At 42.1% G+C, this 22,790-nt stretch overlaps 1 protein-coding gene across 2 annotated transcripts in view; it reads right to left on the bottom strand.

The window, feature by feature from the left end:
• Positions 1–22,790, bottom strand: part of nectin3b (nectin cell adhesion molecule 3b) — a 182,309-nt gene that overhangs the window by 52,298 nt on the left and 107,221 nt on the right. The window contains exon 3 of one of the 2 annotated variants that reach the window (XM_059964779.1): positions 11,654–11,953. The exons of the other annotated variant lie outside the window; for it this stretch is intronic. Coding sequence (XP_059820762.1) covers positions 11,654–11,953 — 300 coding nt within the window. The remainder of the gene's footprint in view (positions 1–11,653; positions 11,954–22,790) is intronic. 2 annotated transcript variants of the gene reach the window in all.

Here is a 22,790-nt window from a genome sequence, read left to right as displayed (position 1 = left end):
CCACCTTGTTCTCTATGGCTTGCACATTAGCTAGTAGGATGGTGGGCAGAGGGATCCTAAAGCCCCTCTGCTTCAATCTGACCAGCAGCCCAGCTCTTTTCCCACGCTTCCTCAGTAATTTGTGCATCTTTCCAGGTTTCCATCGATGCAGTGTGTTGTTGGCAGCTCTTTGAGGTTGGGGATCGATCGGCGGGTTGCATCGTCGGGCGCTCCAGGTCGGAGCCGAGTGACAGGGGAGGCTCCGCTGCCACTTCCAACCGTCGGGGGCCTGGGCTGTTGATCGGGTCACACCCTGAAGCTGACACTTAATCCCGGAGGGCCGGGCTGCCGGCTGAAACAAGTCCGTGAACTGTGTCACGGTTGCGGAGGTCGGCGGCCTCATTTCCAGCAGCTGTGGATAGCCACCAACAAGGCTCTATGGTGGTCGCTCCGGGAAAGCGTCTGGGGTATCTTGAGGTCTCCGACATCACTTCTGTGTGGTCGTTTGCTTCGGAGAGGTGCTGGTCAGAATGGGCCGTGTCTCCAGGGCGCTCCGACACAGTAGCAGTCTCTGGGAACGTGGTGGACCTCAGACCAGGCCTCAACGATCGGGTCCAGGTACGGTCTGGAGTTGAAGCAATTCTGGCGTGTCGGTGATCTCCAGCTGGGTCAGTAACTTTGCCAGGGTGTTGTTGATTTTGCCAGATGTAGCAAATTGGAGGCTTAGAAGGAATTCTCGGGTATAGGACAGTGTAGAGGGCAGTTTGCTCGGGAGAGCACGCGCAGAGTCGCCAGTTACCGGCGCCATCTTAAAATACAGAGGAGATTTACTATAATGTTACCTGGGTTTCAGCAACCAAGTTACAGAAAAAGGTTGAACAAGTTAGGTCTTTATTCTTTGCAGCGTAGAAGGTTGACGGGGGGGCTTGATAGAGATATTTAAAATTATGAGGGTGATAGAGTTGACATGGGTAGGCTTTTTCCATTGAGAGTAGGGGATATCCAAACAAGAGGACATGAGTTGAGAGTTAGGGGGCAAAAGTTTAGGGGTAACACGAGAGGGAACTTCTTTACTCAGAGAGTGGTAGCTGTGTGGAATGAGCTTCCAGTATAAGTGGTAGAGGCAGGTTCGATTTTGTCATTTAAAAAAAAAATTGGATAGGTATATAGACAGGAAAGGAACGGAGGGTTATGGGCTGAGTAAAGGTAGGTGGGTCTAGGTGAGAGTAAGCATTCAGCATGGACTAGAAGGGCCGAGATGGCCTGTTTCCATGCTGTAATTGTTATATGGTTATTTGTGTAGTTCTTCGTTTTTGGAATACATCTATCCTGCACCTTCCTCATTTTTCCCAGAAACACACGCCATTGCTGCTCTGTTGCCATCCCGGCCAGCAGCTCCTTCCAGTTTACTTTGGCCATTTCCTCTCTCATATCACTGTAATTTCCTTTACTCCACTGAAATACTGCTCGTCAGAATTTACTCACTCCCTCTCAAATTTCAAGTTAAACTGAATCATTTGTAATCATTGGTGTCCTGAGGGTTCTTTTGAAGCCTCTGGTTCATTATGCAACACCCAATCCAGTGTAGCTGATCACCAAGTAGGCTCAACAATAAACTGCTCTAAAAAGTCATCTCGTAGGCATTCAACAAACTCACTCTCTTAAGATCCATTTCCAACTTGATTTTCCCTATCAACTTGCATGTTGAAATCTCCCATGACCATAGCCCTTTTGACACATCTTTTCTATTTCCTTTTGTAATTTGTGGTTCGCATCTCATCTACTGTTGGGAGACCAGTTTATAAATGCCATTGAGGTCCTTTTACCTTTACAGTTTCTTAACTCAACCCACAAGAATTCAAAATCTTTTGATCCTAGGTCACATCTTTCTAATGATTTGATGCCATTCTTTACCAGCAGAGCCACGTCACCCCCTTTCCCTATCTTCCTATCCCTCCAATACAACATGTAACCTTGGATATTTGATTCCCAACTACAACCTTCAGATATGATTCAGTGATAGCCACATCATACCCAACAATCTGTAATACAGCAACAAGATCATCCATTTTGTTTCTTGTACTCCATGCATTGATATTCACACTGTTAGCTGCAATTATGTCCTATCATCAGCCTGCCTTTCCTGACTGCATGCTATCTTTACTTTTTCCCCATCCATTCTATCATGAGACCCTTCACTCTGGTTCCCATCCTTGTCAAATTTGTTTAAACCTTCCCCAACAGCTCGAACAAACCTGCCTACGAGAATATTGGTCCCTCTCAATTTTAGGTGCAACCCGTCACTTTTGACCAGGTCATACCTCCCCCAGGAGAGATCTTAATGATCCAAGAACCTGAAACTCTGCCTCCTGCACCAGCTTCTCAGCCACGTTTTAATTTGCCAAATCATCTTGTTTCTACTCAAGTTGTTCGGTTGTTTAAAAAACGCTCCAAAAGAAAACCACTTAATTACAGGCTGGTGAGCCTGACATCAGTAGTAGGTAAATTATTGGAAGGTGTTCTGAGAGATCGGATATACAAGTATTTGGACAGCCAAGGGCTGATTAAGGATAACCAGCATGGCTTTGTGCATGGTAGATCGTATTTAACAGAACTTGTAAGAGTTTTTCCAAGGAGGTTATCAAGAAAGTTGATGAAGTAGATGTGGATGTTGTCTACCTGGACTTTAGTAAGGCTTTTGACAAGGTCCCACATGGGAGGTTAGTTCAGAAGGTTCAGACACTAGGTATCCATGGAGAGGTTGTAAACTAGATTCAAAATTGGCTGTGTGGGAGAAGACAGAGAGTGGCAGTGGATGATTGCTTCTCAGCCTGAAGACCTGTGGTGTGCCTCAGGGAGCTGTGCTGGGACCATGGTTGTTTTTTGTCTATATCAATGATCTGGATGATAATGTGGTAAATTGGATCAGCAAGTTTGCTGATGACACTAAGATTGGATATGTTGTGGACAGCGAGGAAGGCTTTCAAAGCTGGCAGAGGGATCTGGATCAACTGGAAAAATGGGCCAGAAAATAGCAGATGGAACTTAATGCACACAAGTGTGAGGTGTTGCATTTTGGAAGGAGAAAATCAAGGTAGGACATACACAATAAATGGTAGGGCATTGAGGAGTGCGGAGGAACGAGGGGATCTGGGTGTTCAGATACATAATTTCCTGAAAGTAATGTCACAGGTAGACAGGGTTGTAAAGAAGGCTTTTGGCATCCTGGAAGTCATAAATCAAAGTACTGAGTATAGGTTGTTTAAGATAGTGCTGAGGCCAAATTTGGAGAATTGTGTACAGTTCTGGTCACCTAACTATATGAAGGATATCAGTTAAGATTGAAAAAGTGCAGAGAAGATTTACTAGGATGCTGTTGTGTCTTCAGGAGTTGAGTTACGGGTAAAGATTGAACAAGTAAGGACTTTACTCCTTGGAGCGTAGAAGAATGAGGGGGGATTTGATAGAGGTTTATAAAATTATGAGGGGTACAAACAGAGTAAATGAGAGTAGGCTCTTTCCACTTAGATTAGGAGAGATAAATACGAGAGGACATGGCTTCAGGGTGAAAGTAGAAAATTTTAGGGGGAACATTAGGCAGAACATTCTTCACTCAGAGAGTGGTGGGAGTGTGGAACGAGCTGCCATCCCATCTGACGTGGTAAATGTGGGCTCACTCTTAAGTTTTAAGAATAAATTGGATAGATACATGGATGGCAGAAGTCTGGAAGGTTATGGACTCGGTGCAGGTCAATGGGACTAGCGGAATAAATTTCCCACACAGACAAGGGCCAAATGGCCTGTTTTCTGTGCTGTAGTGTTCTACCTCACTTGCACGTGGCATACGCAGCAATCCAGGTGATTGATAAGGTTGACAAGGGGTGATTGATAAGTTTGTGGCCTAAGGTACAAGCAGTCAATTTCAGAAAACCTAGCACATTTATTTTTAAACATAGTTCCCTCCTACATGTACACACATAGTCCGTCGTGGAGCATATGAACCTTGGACCTCCAGATTGATAAGTTCGTAGCCTAAGGTAGAAGATGACTTATACCGCTCCTGTTACATGCACATACGGCTCGACTCTGAGTAATTATCCGGAAAGTTTGAAGTTAATAACTCATCTCCTTCTACCTTCCGCCACAAACTTATCAATCACCCCTGCTGTGGACACTTTCTGGAGGTCCAAGATCTGTATAGAACATAGACTAGTACAGCACAGTACAAGCCCTGCCTCCCATATAATCCGCCATCTTAAATTCCACCATATACCTGTCTAGTAGACTCATGAAGTTCACTAGTGTATCTGCCTCCACCACTGACTCAGGCAGTGCACTTCACGCACCAACCACTCTGTGAGTAAAAAGCCTTCCTCTAACATCCCACTTGAACTTCCCACCTCTTACCTTAAAGCCATGTCCTCTTGTATTGAGCAGTGGTGCCCTGGGAAAAGAGGCACTGGCTGTCCACTCTATCTATTCCTCCTAATATCTTGTATACCTCTATCATGTCTCCTCTCATCCTCCTTCTCTCCAAACAGTAAAGCTGTAGCTCCCTTAATCTCTGATCATAATGCATACTCTCTGAACCAGGCAGCATCCTGGTAAATCTCTACCTTTTCCAAAGCTTCCACATCCTTCCTATAGTGAGGCAACCAGAATTGGACACAGTACTCCAAGTGTGGCCTAACCAGAGTTTGATAGGGCTACATCATTAACTCGTGACTCTTAAACTCTATCCCTCGACTTGTGAAAGCTAACACCCCACAAGCTTTCTTAACTACCCTATCTACCTGTGGGCATGTACCCCCAGATCCCTCAGCTCTTCCACACTACCAAGTATCCTGCCATTTACTTTGTACTCTGCCTTGGAGTTTGTCCTTCCAAAGTGTACCACCTCACACTTCTCCGAGTTGAACTCCATCTGCCACTTCTCAGCCCACTTCTGCATCCTATCAATGTCTCCCTGCAATCTTTGACAATCCCCTACATTATCCACAACACCACCAACCTTTGAGTCGTCTGCAAACTTGCCAACCTATCCTTCTACCCCCACATCCAGGTCATTAATAAAAATCACGAAAAGTAGAGGTCCCAGAACCGATCCTTGTGGGACACCACTAGTCACAACCCTCCAATCCGAATGTACTCCCTTCACCATGACCCTCTACTTTCTGCAGGTAAGCCAATTCTGAATCCATCTGGCCAAACTTCCCTGGATCCCATGCCTTTTGACTTTCTGAATAAGCCTACTGTGTGGAACCTTGTCAAATGGCTTACTAAAATCCAGGTAGATCACATCCACTGCACTACCCTCATCTATATGCCTGGTAACCTCCCCTAAGAACTCTATCAGGCTTGTTAGACACAATCTGCCCTTCACAAAGCCATGCTGACTGTCACTGATCAGACCATGATTCTCTAAATGCCCATAGATCCCATCTCTAAGAATCTTTTCCAACAGCTTTCCCACCACAGACGTAAGGCTCACTGGTCTATAATTACCCAGACTACCCCTACTACCTTTTTTGAACAAGGGGACAACATTCACCTCCCTCCAATCCTCTGGTACCATTCCTGTGGACAACAAAGACATAAAGATGCTAGCCAGAGTCTCAGTAATCTTTTCCCTCGCCTCGTGGAGCAGCCTAGGGAATATACCGTCATTCTCCGGGGACATCCATCCTAATGTATTTTAACAACTCCAACAGCTCCTCTCCCTTAATACTAACATGCTCCAGAACATCAATCTCACTCATATTGTCCTCACCATCATCAAGTTCCCTCTCATTGGTGAATACCAAAGAGAAGTATTCACTGAGGACCTTGCTCACTTCCTCAGCCTCCAGGCACATCTTCCCACCTTTATCTCTAATCGGTCCTACGTTCACTCATGTCATCCTTTTGTTCATCACTTAATTGAAAAATGCCTTGGTTTTCCTTTACCCTACTCGCCAAGGCTTTCTGATGCCCCCTCCTTGCTCTCCTCAGCTCCTTCTTAAGCTCCTTTCTTGCTACCTATATTCCTCAATAGACTCATCTGATCCTTGCTTCCTAAATCTCATGTATGCTGCCTTCTTCCACCTGACTAGATTTTCCACCTCACTTGTCACACATGGTTCCTTCACCCTACCATTCTTTATCTTCCTCACCGGGACAAATTTATCCCTAACATCCTGCAAGAGATCCCTAAACATCGACCACATATCCCTAATACATTTCCCTGCAAAAACATCACCCCAATTCACACCCCCGCAAGTTCTAGCCTTATAGCCTCATAATTTGCCCTTCCCCAATTAAAAATTTTCCTGTCCTCTCTGATTCTATCCTTTTTCATGATAATGCTAAAGGCCAGGGATCACTGTCCCCTGGATGCTCACCCACTGACAGATCTGTGACCTGACTCAGTTTGTTACCTAATACTAGATCTAGTATGACAGTCCCCCTAGTTGGCCTGTCAACATACTGTGACAGGAATCCATCCTGGACACACTTAACAAACTCTGCCCCATCTAAACCACTGGAACTACTCAGGTACCAATCAAAATTAGGAAAGTTAAAGTCACCCATGATAACACCCCTGTTATTCTGCACCTTTCCAAAATCTGCCTCCCAATCTGCTGTGCGGTATCCCTGCTGCTACCAGGGGGCCTATAGAATACTCCCAATAGAGTAACTGCTCCCTTCCTGTTTCTGACGTCCACCCATATTGACTCAAAAGAGGATCCTGCTATATTACCCACCCTTTCTGTAGCTGTAATAGTATTTTTGACCAGTAAAGCCACCCCTCCTCCCCTTTCCACCCCCTCTCTCTCCCTTTTAAAACAATGAAATCGAGGAATATTGATAATCCATTCCTGCCCTGGTGCTCTGTAATGGCCACTACATCATAATTCCATGTATGTATCCAAGCTCTCAGTTCATTGTGTTTCTTCCTGATGCTTCTTGCATTTAAGTACATGCACTTTAGCTCTTCTACCTTACTGCCTTTAAACCCTTTATTCTGCTTCTCTTTCCTCAAAGCCTCTCTATGTTAGATCTAGCTTTACCCATACACTTCTACTGCGCCATCGCTCCGGGTCCCATCCCCCTTGCAAATTAGTTTAAACCCTCCCGAACCATGCTAGCAAACCTACCTGCAAGGATATTGCTCTCCCTCAAATTCAGGTGCAACCCATCCAATCTGTACAGGTCCCACCTTCCCCAGAAGAGATCCCAATGATCCAAAAATCTAAAACCCTGCTCCCTGCACCAACTCCTCAGCCACGCATTCAACTGCCATCTCCTCCAATTCTTTGCATCACTATCATGTAGCACTGACAACAATCCTGAGAACGCCATCCTCAAGATCCTGTTCTTCAGCCTTCTGCCTAGTTCCTGAAACTCACACCTCAGGACCTCTTCCTGCCTATGTCGTTGGTACCAACATGTATCATGACTTCTGGTTGCTTTCCCTCTCATACCAGAATGTCACCTGGTCAGAGACATCCCAGACCTTGGCACCAGAGAGGCAACTAACCATGTGGGTGTCCTTCTCACGTCCACAAAATCTCCTGTCTGCTCCCCTGACTATAGAGTCGCCAATGACGACAGCTCTCCTCTTCTCTGTCCCACCCTTCTGCACCAAAGGGTCAGACTCAGTGCCGGGGGCCCTGCCACCGTGGCTCCCCCCGGTTGGTCGTTTCCGCCAACAGTATCCAGGACAGTATGCTTATTATTCAGGGGAATGGCTACATGGGCCCTCTGCACTACCTGCCTACTCACCTTCGCTTTCCCCCCTCTGACTGTCACCCAACAACCTGCTTCTAGAAGCCTAGACGTGACTACCTCCCTGTAGCTCTTGTCTATGACTGCCTCATTCTCTCTTATAAGTCTAAGGTCATCCAGCTGCTGCTCCAGATTCCTTACATGGTCTTCCAGATTGCCCAGCCGCATGCACTTCTGCCAGATGTGACTCTGCGGGAGAGGGGAGCTCCCCCAAGACTGCCGCATCTCACACGAGAGGCACAGAATCGTCTCAGGAGGCACTGTAAAGCCTAACTGGGAGCACGCTCGTCCTCCGCCTCTTCTTGTTAAAGCCCCAAACCTCCACTTCTTCACTGGCCCACTCACTCAATGGCCGCTCTGCTTGAGCTACTCCTCTATTTATTTGTTTGAGCTTTTCAGACTGCTTGGTCACCTGACCTTGATTGCCCAATCAGCTGCTTTCTGTTGAGTCTGAGCTATTGAAATCTTGATTGTCTAATCAACTGCTTTCTGCTGAGCTATTCATATCTTGATTGACTTGACTGCACAGTCCAACTGCCAAAACTGCCAGAAACTCTCGAGTCAAAGCCTCAAAGCTCCACTCCTTCACTGCTCCACAACCGCTGGACTCAGTGTGTAAATGTAGGAGGAGACTATGTTGAAAAATAAATGTGCTGGGTTTTCTAAATTGACTCCTTCTACCTTGGGTGATGAACTTATCAATCACCCTTCGTACTACCCAGGAGGTTCTGCTTCTCAGCTTTCTACCTAGCTCTCTAGATTCTCTTTTCAGGACCTCTCTGCTTTTCCTTCCTATGTCATTGGTATCAATATGTACCAAGACATCTGGCTGCTCTCCCTCCCTCTCCAAAATGTTGTAGACATGATCCAAGATGTCCCTGACCCTAGCACCTGGGAGGCAACATTACATCCTGGTGTCCCACTCATGTCCACAGAAATCTCTGTCTGTTCCCTTTATTATTGAGTCCCCTGTCACTATCGTTCCCCTCTTCTCCCTCTTATCCTTCTGTACCATGGATCTATGCTCAATGCCTGGGAGATCATCTCCCACAACAGTACCCAAAGCAGTATAATTATTTTTGAGCGGAATGGCCACAGGGGTGTTCTGTGCTAACTGTGACAAACTCAAGCTGCCTAAAAACACCCAAACAATTGTACTTCTTCTCATTAATACTGAGCACACCATTTAAACAATCACAGTCTCGGTTCAAAAAGGATGTGAACCTCTGGCGTAATGCCTTCTACAAAAGCCATTTGGAGTCAGGTGTCTCAGTCAATGAGATGAGATTGGAGGTACCCTACCCTATAAAAAGGACACACAAAGTCTTACTGACAGAGCTGGCTCTTCTCAAAAAAAAAATCTATTTATGTGCACCATGCCTCGATCAAAACAACTTTCAAAGTACCTTAGAAGAAGAATTGTAGAGAGCTGCAAAAGTATTTCAAAAGACCCGAGTGTTCATCATTCTACAGTGAGGGAATGTTCCACAATGTTTCTGGGACAATGTTCTGTGGACAGATGAATGTTGAAAATTTTGGCAGAAATCCATTTTGCTGCGTTTGGAGAAAAAAGGGCACACCACACAACACCACCAAAACTCATCCCAACTGTAAAGCATGGTGGAAGGAACATCATGGTTTAGGGTAGCTTTGCTGCCTCAGGGCCTGGACAGCTTGCAATTGTTGAGGGGAACAATGAATTCAAATTGTATCAAGATTTTACAGGAGAATGTCAGGGCAGCAGTCTGTCTCCTGAAGCTTAATATAAGTTGAATGATGCAACAAGATAATAATCTGAAATACAAGAGTAAATCAACAACAGAATGGTTCATAAGAAAGAAAATTTGTGTTTTGGAATGGCCAAGTAACAGCCCAGAGCTTACCAATTGAGGTGCTGTGGCATGACCTGAAGAGGGCTGTTCATACAAGGTATCCCAGAAATATTGATGAACTGAAACAATTTTGTATGAAGGAGGGGTCTAAAATTCCTCCTCGCCATTGTGCAAGTCAGATCAGCAGCTGAAAGAAATATTTGATGGAGATTATTCCTGCTAAAGGAGGTTCTACCAGTTATTAAATACAAGGAGTCACATACATTTCCTCATGTGGACTGTGAATGATTAAACAATGTGTTCCATAAAGACATGAAAAGTACAATTGTTTGTGTGTTATTAGTTCAGACAAACTGTGTTTGTCAATTATTGCAACTTTGATGAAGATCATCCATTTATGAATAACTATTGCAGAAAACCAGGTAATTGCAAAGGGTTCACAAGCTTTTTCTTGCAACTGTATGTAAATACACATTGCTGAACAGTGTAAACTTTACTCTGACTAGCTGTGTTGCACTAAAGCAGCTTACAAAATTATCTGACTTTCATGCTGATGGAAAGATCATTCTACAGACTTCACATTCAAAACCCTCCTTTCCATGATCAACTATTTGCATATGGACCAGATAATTACATCAAGGCAATAACAAAACTGGACACACTCAACATGTCAAGGCAAACAGAGAAACAGTTAATATTTCAGGCAGATGACCTTTGAAAGTTAGAGAACATGGATGCTTTAGGTTGTAGAAAAGAAAGTAATGGAGAAAGCAAAAGGGGAAGCCTGTGGGAGGGTAGAAAACCAAGAGAAACAGAATGCTATAGAAGGTGCTGGCACTGGCTGACATGGTGGAGAAGATTGTTAAATGCAGCTGACTTGTTGAAAGAGATGTAAATAAAGAAAGACAAAGGGAGAGATGCAGAACACAGTATTTGTGGAAAATAGAATAAAAGAGTATGTTTGAGGCTCAATTAATTCAAAGTTTTTTGTCTATAATTCATAATCCTGCCATGTTACCAGATGACCTCATTCAAATGCACTGGGAACAGTATAGCAGACAGCCTTCTTGTTCTGTAACATTCTATGACAGATTATAACATACATACACACACACACACACACACACACACACACACACACTTGCCTTGCAACATGGTCCATATCTAAAAATTGTAATTGATCTTGCCTCCATGCATACAAATTGCCTTCGAGGATTCTACTGCCTGATGATTCAGTTTGGTAACAAGATTATTCTCTAACCATGCTTCTCTTCAACTTTACTTACTATTTCTTTTCTGCTTACTGTTAGCATTACCCCTCATTTTTCTTTGCTGCTGAAAAAAAAGCAAGCTGGAAAATTTCAGTCCCTCAAAAACCAATATAAAATTCTACTACAGGCGGTCCCCGCTTTTCAAACATTTGATTTACGACAACTTGCGACAACTTGTTATGAAAGACTTACTTTAATACCTGTTTTCGCTGACCAAAGAGGATTTTCGCTTTTACAAAAAAAAGATGCCCACTTTATACATGTGTTTACATCGAGAAAGACTACAATGACCGTGAAGCCTTGTGCGGGCATTTGTTTGCGAATGCGTGTATGTGCGTATGCATGTGCGTATGTATGCGTGTATGTGTCAATTTTTTTTCTCCAGATCAATTTTGGCTTGCTGCCTTCCCAAATTTGATAAGTGAAACTACACCGTACCTACAGTATTTCTACTTTATATAGTGTGTAAATTTATCATATCATTCCTGCTTTTACTATATGTTAGTGTTATATTAGGTTTTATGTGTTATTTGCTTTGATTTGGTAGGTTTTTTTTGGGTCTGAGAATGCTCAAAATTTTTCCCATATAAGTTAATGGTAATTGCTTCATCACTTTACAACATTTTGGATTACTCTACCTTTGGAGTGCGGGGGAAACCTGTATTTGAGTTTAATACATTTTACCATACTTTCAGAATAAACCTACTTACAGCAATTATGTGTAAACAGTATTATTTCATAAATCAAATTGACAGTTTAGATTCATAGCATTTTAAATATACAATTTACAAATCAAATACTTACACTGTACATCCAAGGCATACGGCACCCGAACAGTGGAATTCAATGGCGGATGGCTCACTATGCAGGTAATTGGTCTCTTCCTCACAAATCGGGACGGAATGATCTTGAACCGATTGATAACAGTGACGGTTTCATTTGGAGCAGAAATTTTTGTCAGCTCCTGTTCTCCAATAAGATCACTTTCCCAGGAAACAATTGCTTCAGGTTTTCCATTAGCTGCTGTGCATACTGCTGCAACTGTTGCATTGGCACCATCTACAAGCGGTTCAGGGCCAGCCCCCACAGTTATTGTGGGTTCCACTACAAAATTAATAAATTAGTCTGTAGAATAGGGCAATTAGTTACAACATTGTTCTACCTACATTTACAGATACATTGCACAATTACGCAAATTGATAGCAGTCATACCTCTTGAGTAGACATTTTAACCATTGAGTCTTACTTCAGTGGCAGGCAAATTTTTGAAGATCTTAATGATAGGATTTACAAGCACTTGGAGAAGCATAATCTGATTACAGCCATTCCCTTCAATAATAAGTAATAATTTTTGAAACTGTTGGGTTTTGGAGAAAATTTCACTAATCTTTTAAATCATATAAAAGAGAGCTTAGCACAATGGTCACCCTTGTCTATGTCTTTGATAGGTCAAATTAATGTTGTTAAAATGTTTATTCTTCCTAAATTTTTATACTTATTTCAATCTTTACCAACTTTTATTTCTAAAGCATTTTTTGATTCGTTAGTTTCTAATATTTCATCCTATCTATGGAAGGGCAAATTTCCCAGACTAAATAAAGCTGATTTTACTGGGCAGCCAACATACGTTCTCTTACCTTTTGGTCTTACTTTTATAATCAGTCTGACTGCCCAGTATGGGTGGCAATGGAGTTGAACTCTAGTAAGAATCTCTCCATCTCTGCACTTCCTTGCCACTTGCTTAAATCAATTGTTAATCTGGTGATCAGACACACTCTGAGAATATGGGCTCAGTTCAGAAAACACAGTGGGCTTCTCGGGTTTTCTCTCTCTAGTCCTATTCTACATAATCATTTTTTTCAGGCTTCTATGCAGGATTTAACATTTCTAGACTGGCACAGAAAGGGCATTAAGTGTTTTGAAGATCTTTTCCTAGATAAGCACTTTGCAACTTTTGACAATTGTCTGTAAAGTTTGGCCTATCTAACACTCGTTTCCTTAGATATCTCCAAATCAGTTATTCCCTCCATTATCTCTGATGACCAAACAGGTTTTATTAAAAACCGTCGCCCTTTTTATTTAACCTTCGGCATTTATTTAATTTCTTATACTCACCTCCAACTGGGATTCCTGAATGTGTTATTTCCCTCAATGCGGAGAAAGCATTTGATCGTATAGAGTGGAACTACCTTTTTGCAGTCTTAGAAAAATTTGACCTTGGTCAAAGTTTCATCTCTTGGATCAAATTGCTGTACCTGTGTCCTACTGCTTCTGTTTTAACTAATTTTCAGAAATCCCAGGTATTTAATCTCAAACGTGGCACCCATCAGGGATGCCCCTTAAGTCCCTTTCTCTTTGATTTGGCTATAGAACCTTTGGCGACAGCATTTCGAAATTGTCCTGAATTGACCGGGATTTGGAGAGGGGGTGTTGAGCATAAAGTTTCTCTTTATGCTGATGACTTATTACTCTTTCCTTCAAATCAGTCTATATCCTTACCTCCAATGTTTTCACTTCTTGACCAGTTTAGCCAGATCTCTGGCTATAAACTTAATTTACATAAGAGTGAACTTCTCCCAATTAATAAAGAAGCACAAGAGTTAACATTTCGTGATCTCCCTTTTAAAGTAGTCCATAATCAATTTACTTATCTTGGAATTACAGTCACAAGGAAGTTTAAAGATCTCTTTCATGAAAACTTTGCCAATCTTTCATATACTATAAAACAGAGTCTGGTACAATGGTCACATCTATCTATGTCTTTGGTAGGTCGTATTAATGTTGTTAAAATGTATGTTCTCCCCAAATTTTTATACTTATTTCAATTTATCCCAATTTTTATTCCTAAATCTTTTATTGATTCCTTAGAGTCTATTATTTTGTCATATCTGTGGAAGAATAAGTGCTCTAGAATTAATAAAATCCATCTCCAAAAATCTAAAAAAGAGGGTGGCATGGCTTTAGCTAACTTTCGTTTATATTATTGAGCAGCCAATATACGTTGTGCTACTTTTTGGTCTTTCTTCCATGCCCAACCCGAGTGCCCTAATTGGGTGGCAATGGAGTTGAGCTCCACTAAAGAATTATCTACCTCTGCACTTCTTGGCTCTGCACTCCCTAGCAGTCTGTCCAGATTAATAGCTAATCCTCTTGTTAGACACACTTTGCGTATATGGGCTCAGTTTAGGAAATGCTATGGTTTCCATGGTTTTTCCGTTTCCAGCCGTCATACATAATCACCTTTTTTTTACCTACTACGTATGATTCAGCATTCCAGGTTTGCTATAGGAAGGGCATTAGACATTTTGAAGATCTTTTCATTGATAATCGCTTCGCTTCTTTTCAGCAGCTGTTTGTTAAGTTCAATCTGCCCAATGCTCATTTTTTTAGATATCTCCAAATTAGACACTTTATTGCTCCTTTAATTCCTAACATTCCTGAAATGCCTGCGAGAAATGCTATGGACTTTTTTCTTTCCATTAATCCATTAGGTAAAGGATTAATATCAATTATTCGAGATAAATTAGCAACCTTACGATGGGCCCCTGTGGATAAAATTAAAATGGCATGGGAGCAGGATTTAAATACCTCCTTATCTGATGAGAGTTGGGACTTGATTCTCAAATTGGTTAAGTCAACCTCTCTTTGTGCTCGCCATTGCCTTTTACAGTTTAAGATTGTTCATAGAGCCCATATGTCTAAATCTAAACTATCTCGATTCTACCCTGACATTAGTAGGCTCTGTGATAAATGCAAGAGGGGCGAGGCCTCTCTCATTCAAATGTACTGGTTCTGTCCTAGCTTGGAGAAATTTTGGAAAGATGTCTTCACTACGTTATCGTATATTCTGAATCAGCAGCTAGAACCAAACCCCTTAATTGATTTGTTCGGTTTCTGGGGCGAGACAGATTTACGTCTGAGTCATACCAAATGCCGAATATTATCCTTTGCCTCTCTCCTGGCTAGACGCTTGATCCTCCTTAGATGGAGAGATGTTGCCCCGCCCACCCATGCTCAATGGCTTAACAACATTATGGCCTGCTTGGACCTCGAAAAAATTCATTATTCAGTTCTTAATTCGGACCTAAAGTTCCATAAGGTCTGGGGACCTTTTATCAGGTACTTTCATAACTTTCCTCTTGACTAGGGTTTTTTTCTTTTCGGTCCCTTGCTTTCAGCTCCCTTTTTTTTCTGGTAGTAGGCATTATTATCCTCTGTTGCTAAGTGTATTCACAGTCTGGGAGTTTGATTGTCCTGATTTATATTCTCTATATTGTTTTGTGGTTGGTCTGGAGTTTTTTTTGTGTTGTGGGGCTTGGGGAGGATACTAAGTTTATTTGTCTTCAATTTAGGTGCATTTTTTTTAAATTCCTTTTCTTTGTATCATATTGTCACTGTAGGCTTAATTTTGCAATGTATTAATGTTCCTCATTGTGATTTGGGGTTTTTAAATCTGTAAAATGTATAAAAAAACTAATTTTAAAAAATAAATAAATAAATAGATACCTCCAAATCAGACATTTTATCAACCCTTTAATAGCACCCATTAAAAATGTTGTGGATTTGTTTCTTCATATGAATCCATTGGGTAAAGGTTTAATTTCTACATGTCCCCTTCGACAAAATTAAAACTGCCTGGGAGCATGATTTAAATTTTTCTTTGTCCAATGAGGTTTGGGAATCAATTCTTAAGTCAGTTAATTCAACTTCTCTATGTGCTCACCACTGCCTTTTACAGTTCAAGGTGGTGCACAGGGCTCTAATGTCTAAAACTAAATTGTCGCGGTTCTATCCTGATATTAGTCCCCGTTGTGATAAAAGTAAAGGGGCCGAGGCCTCTCCTATTCATATGTATTGGGCTTGTCCTAGCTTGGATAGATTCTGGAGAGATTTTTTTTAACCTTATCTCACATACTTAATTACTATTTGGAACCTAACCCTCTGATTGCTCTTTTCCGTACTTCGGGAGAAGCTGACAAGCATTTAACTCCGACTAAGCGTCATACATTGTCTTTCACCTCTCTTTTGGGCAGATGTGCAGTCCTTCTTAGGTGCAAAGATGTTGTCCCACCCACACATGCTCAATGGCTTAGAGATATTATGTATCTCGTAAACAGGTTCACCCGCTTGGAAGCTGTCAGGACAGAAGATACTGCCAGTCTGAGAGGTGGACAGGTCTGCGAGCCGAAAATTGGTGCAGAAGCAGAGCCGAGGAGTCAGACATCAGGAAGAGCCGTGGTAGTAGGGGACTCCATAGTAAGAGGTACGGAAAGGGGTTTCTGTGGCAACAGGCGAGATTTAAGGATGGTGTGTTGCCTCCCTGGTGCTAGGATCCAGGACATCACGGACAGATTGCAGGGAATCCTCAAGGGTGAAGGTGAACAGCCGGAAGTGGTAGTGCATGTCGGCACAAATGACATCGGAAAGAAGAGGAAGGACATTCTGCAGCAGGACCTCAGAGAACTCGGAAGAAGGCTGAAAAGCAGGACTTCCAGGGTGGTTATCTCTGGTTTGCTTCCAGTTCCTAGTGCTGGAGAGGGCAGGAACAGGGAGATAATGGATCTGAATGTGTGGCTGAGGAACTGGTGCAGGAAGCAAGGATTTACATTCTTGGACCACTGGGATCTGTTTTGGGGTAGGGATGAATTGTACAAAAGGGACGGATTGCACCTTAATAGGCGGGGGACCAGCATTCTGGCAGACAGGTTTGCCACTGCAACATGGGTGTGTTTAAACTAAGTAATGGGGGGTGGGGGAAGGAGGGGATGAACTGGAAATACAAGGATGGAGTTAAAGGGAAAGTGAAAATAAGAGAAGTTAAAAAGGACAACAGAATCAATGGCGTTAGAAAGCTCAAGAAGAGATCATACAGGATGGCCAAGTGAAATAGGAATTGATATGAAAGGAAAAAGGGGAGTACCGGATTAAAAGTATTATATATGAATGTACGAAGTATAAGGAATAAAGTAGATGAGCTTGAGGCTCAGTTGGAAATTGGCAAGTATGATGTTGTGGGAATAACAGAGACACGGCTTCAAGCGGACAGGGCCTGGGAAATGAATATTCAAGGTTATATATCTTATCGAAAGGACAGACTGACTGGCAGAGGGGGTGGGGTGGCTCTGTAGGTGAAGAATGATATTCAGTCCCTTGCAAGGGGGGACATAAAAACAGGGAATGTAGAGTCAGTATGGATAGAACTGAGAAATTCTAAGGGTAGAAAGACCCTAATGGGAGTTATCTACAGGCCCCCAAACAGCAGTCTGGATGTAGGGTTCAAGTTGAATGAAGAGTTAAAATTGGCATGCCGCAAAGGTAATGGTACAGTTGTCATGGGAGATTTCAACATGCAGGTAGACTGGGAGAATCAGAATGGTACTGGACCCCAAGAAAGGGAGTTTGTGGAATGCCTCCAAGATGGATTCTTAGAAAAGCTTGTACTGGAGCCTACCAGGGAGAAGGCAATTCTAGATTTAGTGTTGTGCAATGAACCGGATTTGATCAGGGACCTTGAGGTAGAGGAACCATTAGGAGGTAGTGACCATAATATGATATGTTTTAACCTACAATTTGAGAAGGAGAAGGGAAAATTGGATGTGTCATTACTACAGTTGAACAAAGGGAACTATGGAGCTATGAGGGAGGAGCTGGCCAAAGTTCAATGGAACAATACCCTAGCAGGGAAGACAGTGGAACAACAATGGCAGGTATTTCTGGGAATAATGCAGAAGGTGCAGGATCGGTTCATTCCAAAGAGGAAGAAAGATCCTAAGGGGAGTAAGGGGCGGCCGTGGCTGATGAGGTAAGTAAAGGGCAATATAAAAATAAAAAAGTATAACATAGCAAAGATGAGCGGGAAACTGGAGGAGTGGGAATCTTTTAAAGAGCAACAGAAGATAACAAAAAAGGCAAAATGCCAAGAAAAAAAATGAGGTATGAAGGTAAACTAGCCAAGAATATAAAGGAGGATAATTGGGCCTTTGAAGACAGAAATGGGTGAATTTATTACGGGGAACAAGGAAATGGCAGATGAGTTGAACAGGTACTTTGGATCTGTCTTCACTAGGGAAGACACAATCTCCCAGATGTAATAGTGGCCAAAGGAACTAGGATAAAGGATGAACTGAAGGAAATTTATATTAGGCAAGAAACGTTGGATAGACTGTTGAGTCTGAAGGCTGATAAGTCCCCGGGACCTAATGGTCTGCATCCCAGGGTACTTAAAGAGGTGGCTCTAGAAATCATGGACGCATTGATAATCAGTTTCCAATGTTCTATAGATTCAGGAACAGTTCCTGCTGATTGGAGGGTGGCTAATGTTGTCCCACTTTTCAAGAAAGGAGGGAGAGAGAAAACAGGGAATTATAGACCGGTTAGCCTGATGTCAGTGGAGGGAAAGATGCTGGAGTCAATTATAAAAGAGGAAATTACGACACATTTGGATAGCAGTAGAAGGATCAGTCCAAGTCAGCATGGATTTATGAAGGGAAAATCATGCTTGACTAATCTTCTGGAGTTTTTTGAGGATGTAACTATGAATATGGACAAGGGAAAGCCAGTGGATGTAGTGTACCTGGACTTCCAGAAAGCTTTTGATAAAGTCCCACATAGGAGATTAGTGGGCAAAATTAGGGCATATGGTATTAGGGGCAGAGTACTGACATGGATTGAAAATTGGCTGGCTGACAGGAAGCAAAGAGTAGCGATTAACGGGTCCCTTTCGTAATGGCAGGCTGTGACTAGTGGGGTACCGCAAGGTTTGGTGCTGGGACTGCAGCTATTTATAATATACATTAATGATTTAGATGAAGGGATTAAAAATAACATTAGCAAATTTGCTGATGACACAAAACTGGGTGGAAGTGTGAAATGTCAGGAGGATGTTATGAGAATGCAGGGTAACTCGGACAGGTTGGGTGAGCGGGCAAATGTATGGCAGATGCAGTTTAATGTGGATAAATGTGAGGTTATCCACTTTGGTGGCAAGAACAGGAAGGTAAATTACTATCTAAATGGAGTCAAGTTAGGAAACGGGGAAGTACAACGAGATCTAGGTGTTCTTGTACATCAATCAATGAAAGCAAGCATGCAGGTACAGCAGGCAGTGAAGAAAGCTAATGGCATGCTGGCCTTTATAACAAGAGGAATTCAGTATAGGAGTAAAGAGGTCCTTCTGCAGCTGTACAGGGCCCTGGTGAGACCCCACCTAGAGTATTGTGTGCAGTTTTGGTCTCCAAATTTGAGGAAGGACATTCTTGCTATTGAGGGAGTACAGCGTAGGTTCATAAGGTTAATTCCTGGAATGGCGGGACTGTCATATGTTAAACGATTGGAGCGACTGGGCTTGTATACTCTGGAATTTAGAAGGATGAGAGGGGATCTGATTGAAACATATAAGATTATTAAGGGATTGGACACGTTATCTACTATTAAAAATAAGATTCGAAGTACTTGGAGAAGCTTGATAAAATAGGCCAAAGTCAGCATGATATTCTAAAGGGGAAATTTTGTCTGCCAGATCTATTGGAACTCTTTAAGGAAATAACAAGTAAGATAGACAAAGGAGAGTCAGTGGATGTAGCTTATTTAGATTTTTAGAATGCCTTTGACAAGGTGCCGCACGTGAGGCTGCTTAACCAGATAACATCCCATTTTATTACAGTAAGGGTACTGAATGGCATGATTTGACTGGCAAGAGGCAAAGAGGCCTTCTCTGATCAGCTGCTGGTGACTAGTGGTGTTACATGTTGATGGCTCTATGGCAAAGTTTGTGGATGATACAAAGTTAGGTGGAGGGGCAGGTAGTGTTAAGGAAGCAAAGTGCCTGGAGGACTTAAGATTGGGGGAATGAGCAAAGAAGTGGCAGATGAAGTACAAAATCAAGTTAAGTACAAAAGGAATAAAGATGTGGACTATTTTCTAAATGGGGAGAAAATTCAAAAATCAGAGTGCAAGGGAATTTGAGAGTCTACGTGCAGGATTCTCTAAATGTTAACTTGCAGGCTGAGTCAGTAGTAAGGAAGGCAAATACAATGTTAGCATTCAATTCAAGAGGACTAGAATACAAAAGTATGTAATTCTGAGGCTTTATAAAGGCATTGGTCAGAGCAGATCTGAGTGCCTTATCTAAAAGATGTGCTAACATTGGAGAGGGTCCAAGGGAGGTTCATGAGAATGATCCCAGAAATGAAGGGGTTAACATTTGAGGAGCATTTGATGGCTCTTGGGCCTGTAGTCACTGGAATTTAGAAGAGTGACAGGGGAACTCATTGAAACCTATCAAATAATTTACTCCCTAGCATTATACAGGCAGTCCCCAAGTTACGAACATCCCACTTACGAACAGAGGGAGGAGAACGCCGTCCGCCATTTTAAGTCGATGCCGTTAACACCGTGTTGAGTATGTAACTTTGTATTTGGCTTAAATATTTCTTAGCAAGTTTCACCCTGACCTCACCCCTTCCAGTCAGCACTGCCCCCACTTGTCCCATTTAACCTGTCTCACTGCGGGGTGGAGTTTTAGGACCCGGGGGAGCAGTGGACCCACGGCTGCTGCTGAATTTGCAGTTTTCTGTTCTGTTGACGGAAAACAATCGCGATTGAAAATGAAGTGGAAATAATAAAGCGATTGGAAAGAGGTGAAATACCATCAGTCAGTGGAAAAGCGTTAGGCTACAGTCGGTCAACCATTGGAACAATTTTAAAGGATACAGGTAAAGGATAAAGTGAGAATAATGTAGCATGTGAAAGGCCCTGCCCCGATGAAAGCTACGATTATTACTATGCAATGCAGTGGTTTATTTATTGAACTACATATGTTTCTTAAGTGTTTTATATGCATAGGAAGGTAAGATATATACTATATACTAAGACAAACATTTGACTAACTGACGCTAAATAATACCGGATGTAGCTGTTCCGACTTACTTACAAATCCGACTTAAAGACAGACTCAGGAACGGAACTCGTTCATAACCCGGAAACTGTCTGTACTTAAAACCAGCTTATCTACTACACATTCCGTGGATAGAAAATAAATAATCAATGTTTCAGGCAAAGGCCCTTCATCAGGACTGGGTAACTATTCTGCAGAATGGAAAAAGAGAAGGAGGGAGGGTGGAGAAATAACTAGAAGTTGATAAATTAATGTTCATGCCATCAGGTTGGAAGCTACCCAGATGAAATGAGGTGCTGCATCTGCAACAGTAGAGAAGGCTATGGACAGATATGTTAGAATGAGAATGGGAAATTGCATTGAAATAGGTAGCCACTAGGAAAAAGCCAATCTGCAGAATATCTGCTTTGATCTACATGTCATTACTATGCAGCTTTGTTACTACAAACACAAATAAAGCATCTTAGAGAAGAGCGACATTGGTGTTCAACACTTTTCATTGTCGAGCTGAAAGAAAAGATTTTGACCTGTTAATCAAGAGACATACTTCAGAAGTACACACAAGCCAATGTTATGCTTTATGGTGTTTTCAAAACACATTGAGAGAATTTTAATCAGTATGTAGCAAACCCTAACAAGAGATTAGTTTAAAAATCAACAAACCTGGAAAGGCTGGCAAAGTGCACAGAAGTAGACAAGAATGCATGATTGTTTTCAAGGATGGGTTCAAGGAAGGAAGGGCTGAACACCATAAACTCATAGACCATAAGACAGAGCAGAATGTGCTGTATGTGGCTTTGAGGGTAAGAATAGGGCTTAATCCTGCTCTTAAATGTCTATGTTCATTGAGTCATTATCAAATACCTTTCGATACCAATACAATTTACCAGCAGATAGCACATAACTTACTCTGCCTTGGTGATTCAAATGCTTATCCAATGCTTCTTAAATATTGTGAGAGTGTTCTACTATCCACTCAGTTGATACTGAGTTGATAAGAGTATAACCACAACCTGGGAGAAATTTATTCAGATCTCCTCTAAGCCATTTCTTTCTCACCTTTGATCTTTGCTCTCTGGTCTTAAACACTTAACTATGGAGAAATTTACTTTTACCATCTACCCACCAAATGTATTTGATAATTGTGTATCTCTCCATTTCCCCTCAATTCTCTGCCTCAAAGAATGCAAACCTAGCCATAACATTCTCTCATCACAGAAACATTCCATCCCAGGCAACTTCCTGGTAAGTTTCCTCTTTTCCACAGATGCTGCCTGGCTGCTAAGTTCAGCATTTTGTGTGTGTCGCTTGGAGTTGTTGGTTGTTAGTGCAAGTGAGTCCTTCTTTTGGTTTGGCAACTAGAATTGCAAAACAATATTCCAATCGTTGCTGAACTAAAGTTTTATAATGTTCTACTCTAGGCCCAGCCAAGAGAAACATTCTGTACATAGTCTTCACCTAATCGGCTGGTGCTGTTATTCCTACTTATTTCCCACAGGTCTGCTGGTATATGTTGGACACTTATTAGAAGCCCTCACACCCTAAATGAATGACATTACACTTATGAGGATTAAATTTCATCTGCCATTGTTCTGCCCAACTTAACTGCTAATCAATATTGTTCTATAATACAAGACCACACTCACTATCCAAGTACTAATTTTTGTTTTACTTTTATGCCTACAATTCGCAAATTCACATGCCTACACTCACATCCAAATCATTAAAGCATACAAGTACTAAACTTTGTGGGAAATCCCAGACCAGTCTACCAGTTACAAATGCAACCCTCACTGTCATACCCTGTCTACAGTTTTGGATCCAATTTTCAACATTTGCTACAACAAATATTATATAGGTTTTTGGAACGGACTTCCATGTGGGACCCTATCAAAGGTCTAACTGAAACCCATGTAAACTGCACTGTCCTCATCAATATAATTAACTGCCTCTTCAAAGAACATTAGTTAGACAGATCTTCAACCAACAAATCCAAGCAACGCACACAAAATGCTCGAGGAACTCAGCAGCCAGACAGCATATATG

Source organism: Hypanus sabinus, chromosome 3, assembly GCF_030144855.1.
Source record: "Hypanus sabinus isolate sHypSab1 chromosome 3, sHypSab1.hap1, whole genome shotgun sequence".
In the NCBI taxonomy this organism is placed as follows: Eukaryota; Metazoa; Chordata; class Chondrichthyes; order Myliobatiformes; family Dasyatidae; genus Hypanus; species Hypanus sabinus.
This window is presented reverse-complemented; position numbering and strand designations above follow the sequence as displayed.